Genomic DNA, 7,553 nt, shown 5'->3' on the forward strand with positions numbered 1-7,553 from the left:
AACTAGGTACATTAGTATTTATCATCTGCTAGCGAATTAAGTACAGATTATGTTGTGACGACCGCCATGATCACTTCTTTATGAGGAGACTATGACGCATGAAAGAGCAGACACTGCTTGCTAACCACGCGACACCTTTCTTGTTCTATACATTAGCAACTTTATTATTGGGGTTAACCTCGAGTACCGGATTAGTTACGAGGGCACAGTTAATAATTGGTCATAGCCAGATACCCAATTAAGTGCACGACTAATCCTACGCCCCAGAATTTTTGACAGTGTTGGGCAAGTAGGTTTAATCTACGTGTTGATTTTGAACGTCTTTGGAAGTTAACTGATGGGTAAGTCGAGTCGAACGTGATCCGATTTAAATAAACATATTTAATCCGTTTTGATTAATTTCCATGCAGTGCAAACCTAGTGACCCGTAATGACCCGACCCGACTCATACCGAACACATATCCGGCTCGACCAATATTCTTAAGACACTTTTATGTTTAACCTAATATTGGAAAGCTCACACCCAAAGTGAAGTGAGAGTACGGAGTACAAGATCAAATGAGGGCAGAGAATGAATAGAGGGTCATAGAAGTGGGTCAAATCTAAGTAAGTTGTAAACCCACTTATGACCCATTTACAATCCATTTGTGGCCTATTTAATACTCACATTATGTTTAAACCTATTTATGACATATTTATTGAATATAATTAATCTATTTAACAACTCAGCACATCATATATGGATTAAGAAATGAGTTTATAACTTATTTTGACAAGTCAAAGTTGCCCATGATTCAGATTCAATGAACATCATCAATGGTAAAGTGACACTCAACTAATCACAGGACAACGTTAAGAGCCATACGAAGCTTCTCCTTTTTTGGCCCCCTTTTCATTCTTCTAGCTGTCTAACTCAACACCCGAGTTGTCCTTGCGAAGGCAAGAGATTCTAGAAAATCATGTACTTTTTCATCATCTACATCCAACCCAATTAGGAACTTGGAGCTATTTTCTTGAAGGTACAAAATCAACATCGGATTTTCACTGTCTAACTCTCCAGCCGGAGTCGCAAAGCGAGTTTATCCGGAGAAGGTTTCCAATCATTCGAATGGAGAAAGTAGCTGACCATCGGCCCTTCATGTTGCAATTCCGAGGGGTCAATGGGACCGTGGGATGGGGAGTTTGCCGTTGATTTGACCACAGTTGATGCTTGATGAGAGGAATTCCCAATGGGAAAGGAAAGGGAACCATATCAAGACGTTCGAGAAAACGCCGTCGCCTCTAGCAAGACACCGTGCTAGAAACATATCATGCGCGCATCTTTGCACGGACGCATGGTTTCTTTTCCATTTCTGAGCCGTCGCTAGCATGAGAGAGAGAGAGAGAGAGAGATGCTGTTAACTGCAAAAGGCAGCTCACAAATCACACCTCAACTTTAACATGAACAAAGACAACAGCATTTCCAGGATGGAGCACCCCACAGGAAGAAAAGGAGCAACATATCTCCATCGCGCATTTTAAAGGCAACCAAAGATGAACATTGAAAGAGAAATAAAAGCAATGGGTGAGCACATGCTCATCTACAAAGATCACAAACAAACAAAAAAAACTTGTAAAGACCATTTGAAGCTACTCTGTTTAGGTCCAATCAAGTCTTGCAATTCAATATTCAATCGAAACAACAGTAAAATCGAACCGAAAGTACGTTTCTTTTTGCCTGACAATGCCCCTAATCAGTGCAGCAAGGATAACCACATGAATCTGAACATACGCTGTAAACAGAATAGAAGCCTAATTGGAGTGCCTGTCATGGGAGGTAGTTTCTGGCTACTGCACGGAGAAGCCTCTCCGCTGATTGGTAACAAAAAGCCAGAACTTCTACGATAGCCGTGATAACAGCACTTTACATTTAAAACAGCAAAAATGCAGCACTACAAACGACAGATTTGACAGGATGAACTATCTCACTTGCAAAGAGACAAAGCAACCGAATGTATTCCTTCCCTTTGCATATACGAAACTTACAACTTAAGTAAAACAATGCCATGAAAAACAGTAGAAGCCACTTCATCGCAATTAGGCTGTAATCATTAGCCATACATAAACCAAGAGAGACGCTTCTCAAGAGGTGAAAAAGGATGAGCACCCATAATTTGCTTCCCCCGCACATAGACAAGCACCCTCGACATCCAAGAAGAACTCACAGCGTCCAAAGTCATGCGACCATGCAAAGAACGAAAATGGTCGACCCTACTCCTACTGGACTAAATGAATATTAAGTCCAACCACAAAATAAAATTTGATTCCAACTTTCTGTCAGAAAGATATCCAGAGATAGCACCTTTTGGTGCCATCGGACAGGACTTACAATGAGTGCCAAGCAACCATCAAAAGAGAAGCCACACCATTGCTATAAATCAGTCTAATTCGGGTCCATCCCGCTACGAATCTAAACCAAAGATTCTAGAGTAAATTGACCACCAGAAGGGTACTAGACGTCTCTTTTATAGACAGCTTTATGAGATTTATGAGCCTACATAACTTGCCAAACCTAATTTTATTGAAATGCAGCAATGTGTAGCTTGCCTGGGCCACAGAGAATCTTTCACATGAGTCACTGTATGCCATCATTAGGTACAATAATTGATGGATCCTAAATTAAGTTCCTTTGTCGTACGACGACACATGACTAGGTACAATAATTGGTGGATTCTAAATCAAGTTCCTTTGTCGTATAATGACACATGAAATGAACAAATCTTACAACCAGAAGCCAAGAGAAAAGATGACGGAGATAGCACATTAGACGTCAATTTATCCAACTCAACACTGGGATTCAAACAACATCCAATGCTGCACTCCACACAAATTCTCAGGCTACAATCATCTGAGTTCACATCATTGAGTTACTGGAAGTTCCAATAAGTCACGATACCAAAAACTTAGCATACCACCAATTATATGAACGAAATCACCAGAAGCAACACTTGCCACGGTTCGTGACGGGCTATAAGAGTTAATTTAATAGTCTAAATGATCTCAAAACTATAGTCAGTTCTTCCTCACATTCCATCATCTGAAAAAGTACCAAAGTATTTCCTTAATTCATTCAAGAATCATATGCCCTCTGTCCATCATATAATTAGAGAAGAAGATGCAATTCAAGTAGCAAGACTGCTCATCATATAATTTATTCAATCATCGTGAAGCAGTTTCAGGTCTCTCAACTGTCAGAGCAAGAGAGATACAAGCATATGACATAAACCTCAACAAGGGAGGCAATCATCCACCTCCCATCAAAGGCTGGCGCTCGTCGGCTGCTCCGGGACCATGTAATCCACCACGATCACGCCATCCAAGTACTCCCTAACCTTCTCCTTCCGCAAATTCACGGCCTCCTCATCGGCCGCCGCGGCCTCCATCTCCTCCACACTTCTAAAGACCGCTAGAGACGCAATCGAGAACCCCTTGGCCCGCGCGGGCGAGAAGTTCTCCCCGCATGTCACCTGCTCGATCTTTGCAAACCCATCCTTAATCCCCTCAATCACCCCCATAACCTCGTTCTTCGCCCCGTTCCCCAGTCCCTCCTTCAATTTGAGGAAGCTCACCTTGATGGCGGACCCCGGGGGCGGCACGAGGGTCTCGGGGACGCAGTCGGCGACCCAATCGACGGCCATGATGTCCTCGCAGATGGGCAAGACGCACTCTTTCACGACCCCCATGTGGCTCGGGTGCGCGGAGTAAGCGGCCAAGTCGTCCTTGCTCCGGTAGCGGCTGTGGAGCATGTGGGTGAAGGCGAAGAGAGAGGACCTGGTCTGGAGGACCGGGCCGGCAGTGAGGTGGAGGACCGGGTCGAGCGAGACCAAGCCGTTGAGGCTGCTGACCATGGCGTTGACCAGGGAGGGGTCGGTGCCGTCCTTGGCCTTGAAGAGGACGATGTGCTCAATGAGCTGACCGGAGGCGGACATTGTGGTGGTGGAGAGGGACTTGACGGGGAGCGACGAGGGTCTGAAGGATCGCTTGGGAGGCGAGCAAGTGAGGCAAAATGAAGGGAAAATGTGTGCGCGAGATCGGAGAGACGGAATCATAACGAGCGACAGCGATCGAGGAGTGAGGAGTGAAAAGAGTGGGTGACCATAGAGTGTGGAGGGGATGGGTTGACTCTATGACGATGGCATGATTCAGGGGATGAACCTGGCCGGCCTCGGCACGAGACAAACGCCGAACACCCGGACGGCGTCGTCCAATCTCGTTACATTTCGAGCCCATGAAGGCAGCCACTTGCCTCGTGGCCTAGTGGCCCACCTAGCTAGCCCAAAAACATTGTCCAGGCCACCAAACGGACCCCGCCGGGTTGGATGTCGGGTCTAACAAGCTTCCGTCCGACTCACCCCGTAGCTCAAGAGTCCTTGAAACTTCTTCACCGTGAGGTGAACCCGTCGAGCCGATCGAGCACGGAAACGATTCCGCTAGCCCATGTCCTTCAACTAGTCGAAAAGCACCGTCTAGGCCCGCCTGATGGGCTCACCAGCATGCCATTCTAGCAGTTGAAAACATCAAGTTTGCATCAGGAGTCATTAGAGGATTCGATTGGAGTACTCTGTACTCTTTGTTAATAACATATAGGATGGGAACTATGTGATGTGGAAAGTGGAACACGATTAGATGCACTTTATATCCATCCCCGTGATCGCTATTATATTCCTTACACTGTGTCGTGTTAGTCATCCGATATTGCGAGTCTAACCGGGTTAGACATGAGCAGAATTTATTTTTAGCATGCGAAATAATATTAGGTAACGTCGAGTCCCTGTCCATTTTGACTAGCAAAGCAAAGCAGCACGGGAACCGTAAATTGGTGCGAAGGGAAGCAACGGCAGGGAGTCTCTATATTCAGTGATAAGTTTTTTGCTAACTTACTTGATCAAAGAGCCTGCCGAAATTAGAGAAACAATAGAAGGAGCGTGATGAACATGGCCTGAAATTGGTAATCACCTCCAAATGGTTCTCTCCTCGCTATCATCAAGACTAGTTCCGGAACAAAAGTACATTAGCTCCTTATCTCAGATTCTGATGGAAATCTTTATCTATAAACCAACCCTTCTCTCGAATGTCAAAAACGATCGAATGGGTAATACTAGCCTGTAATTAGTTCATTCCCTTCTAAATGATAAATGGTAATCTAGCAGAACAGGCTGACAGCTACCTTTGCATAAAGGTATCTGATATGGTTAGTAGCGCCAAGCGCTAAAATGAAGCAACCATGTGTAGACTACCAATAGTCGTCGCACGAACACAAGCCACCTTCAAATTGGTGGAACCGGAGTCGGTCTCTCACGACTATCGTTCTGATCAATATCCTTGAAACCAGTTTGATCCAGCAATGACAATCATAGCAGATCCTAAGGTTCTTCAACACCACGATCTCGCTCCCAGGACTAGATTTCAAGACCCCATATGCCACCGCCAGTTTTTCACTGTGAAAGTTCAAATTCTCTTCCTTCTCTTCATCGGCAACGTCCATCAGAACCAACTCCATTGAAGGCACAAAACCCGCCATTTTAGTTCTCTTAATAAGTTCATCCAAAGCTTCGTATAACGCTTCTGTTTCCCGGTGCGACCTATCACCCGATCTGAATTGGTGAATCTCACCTGCAAGCTCAATCCAACTCTTTCCACAATTTTTACCGACTCCTTTCCTTGTCATCAAATTTCTCGTTTTTGCCGCACTATCCCACCTAGTTAAAGAGCAGTAGGTGTTTGAGAGCAAGACATAATCCCCACTTTTGCGACGCGGAATATTTGCAATGGCAACTTCACCTAATCGTGACCTTTTAAAGACCCTGCAAGAACTGAGGAGAGTCCTCCATATTGCAGCATCTGGCTTCGTGGGCATTTCCTTAATCATAGCATAGGCCTCATCCACTGATCCCGCTCGAGCCAGCAGATCAACCATGGCACCGTAATGCTGTATTTCAGGCTGAATGGAGTAACGGCTCCTCATTGAATCAAAATACATGCGCCCTTCCTCAACCAACCCACAACGGCTACAAGCTGTCAATATTCCAACAAAAGTTATAGAATCGGGTGAGACTTTTTCCCGTTCCATATCGGAGAAAACTGTAATAGCATCACGGGCATGGCCATGAATTGCCAGCCCATTTATCATTGAATTCCAAACCGATACATCGCCACGTTGAATGCTGTCGAAAATTTCTCGAGCAACTTGGATCTTGCCACATCTTGCATACATGTCAATAAGGGCTGCATTCAATATAAAGTGCGGTTCAATCTTTTTCTCGATCATCAACCCGTGTGCCCATAATGCATGACTTAGAAACCCGACGCGCGCGCAACTGGTGAAAACAGACGCGAACGTGAAACCATCAGGCTCGACATCCAAAGCCAGCATATCTCGGAAAGACGCGAGAGCATCATGGAACCGCCCGTTCCGCGTCAGGCCTCCAATCATGGAGTTCCAAGTCACCACGTCCCGCTCAGGCATTTTATCAAACAGCTTCCTCGCAACACCACACTGCCCGGCACTCAACAAATCCCTGAGGAAGATATTGAGGGTCAACAAGTTGCGACACCAGCTGAGGACATGATGGACGACACGCTCGGCGAGACCGATCTGATGACAGCGCACGTAAGCCGAGACCAGAGAAGCTGAAAGAGGTGGTTTTGCCCAGTACCCGCACGTGATGATTCTTGCGTGGGCTTTGGTGGCAGTCTTGAAATCCCCCGCGCGCTTGGAGGATTCGAGAACACGGCGGATCAGCGATTCCGGGTCTGAAAGAACCAGGAGGAAGACAAGCAAACGCAGGTAAAAAAAACCTTAGCTTTTAGCCTACAATCAAAATGCTTCCCGTAATTCCGCAACAAATGAGAAAAGGACAACAACAAAGCTGCATCGCGTGCTTACCTTGTAACTTGGAAAAATGAAACGGGAGTCGCGATGCAACCAATCGTTGGGCATTGCCTCCTTGGATGCTCCTCAGACTCGTCATAGCTTCCTTCTCCTTCTATTCACGAGTGGGTTCTGCATGATCCGGGGGAAGATTGCAGAATCATGCGACTGAGACAAGGCTGTTCGGTTTGCTGGGTCTCTCTCGGGTCGAGGCAGAACGAAGGAACTGAAAGCACGACAAATTTCGGAATCGTAGTTTCACGACCAGTAATCAAGTGACAAAGTGAAATCATGCGCTGCTTTATCGGCTAGGGAATGGATGGCTAGTTGTATTTGGCACGAGCACCATTTTTCACTAACAAATAATTGGGATATGTTCACCACGGGTTCTAAAATTTATCATAAAATTACAATTGAGTCCTAAAATTTGTTAAAAGTACAACGTGACTAACGAAAACCGCTGATATGTCATATTTTAATCATTTGTCTCTCTCCTACGTAACAAATATATTTGGCCAACTTGTCAACGTCATCAAAACGACGTAATTTTAGATAACTTACTTATCCTATCAAGACCCAAAACGACTCTCTCCCTCAGTCTCCTCCCTCCCTTACCACGCCTCTTCTCCTCTTAGTCTCTTTG

The 7,553-nt window shown here is 45.5% G+C and overlaps 2 protein-coding genes across 4 annotated transcripts; both read right to left on the reverse strand.

The window, feature by feature from the left end:
- Window positions 1–3,155: 3,155 nt before the first annotated feature.
- LOC115756317 (stress-response A/B barrel domain-containing protein UP3) lies at window positions 3,156–4,526 on the reverse strand. Its single transcript, XM_030696034.2, has one exon. It carries the CDS (start codon window positions 4,086–4,088, stop codon window positions 3,297–3,299), a length of 792 nt encoding a protein of 263 aa, XP_030551894.1. The 5' UTR covers window positions 4,089–4,526; the 3' UTR covers window positions 3,156–3,296.
- Window positions 4,527–4,968: 442 nt separating this feature from the next.
- LOC115756315 (pentatricopeptide repeat-containing protein At5g50990) lies at window positions 4,969–7,253 on the reverse strand. Of its 3 annotated transcripts, XM_030696032.2 has the most exons (3): window positions 6,926–7,253; window positions 6,696–6,792; window positions 4,969–6,557 (listed from the first exon to the last, which is right to left on the reverse strand). In XM_030696032.2, the coding sequence occupies exons 1-3, from the start codon at window positions 7,008–7,010 to the stop codon at window positions 5,273–5,275; spliced, it is 1,467 nt and encodes a 488-aa protein (XP_030551892.1). In that variant the 5' UTR covers window positions 7,011–7,253; the 3' UTR covers window positions 4,969–5,272. The 3 variants fall into 3 exon arrangements, with proteins under 3 accessions (XP_030551892.1, XP_030551891.1, XP_030551890.1); XM_030696031.2 differs by having other exon boundaries at window positions 4,969–6,751; window positions 6,926–7,252; XM_030696030.2 differs by having other exon boundaries at window positions 4,969–6,792; window positions 6,926–7,251.
- Window positions 7,254–7,553: the final 300 nt, after the last annotated feature.

This window comes from Rhodamnia argentea, chromosome 4, assembly GCF_020921035.1.
Source record: "Rhodamnia argentea isolate NSW1041297 chromosome 4, ASM2092103v1, whole genome shotgun sequence".
Lineage (NCBI taxonomy): Eukaryota > Viridiplantae > Streptophyta > Magnoliopsida > Myrtales > Myrtaceae > Rhodamnia > Rhodamnia argentea.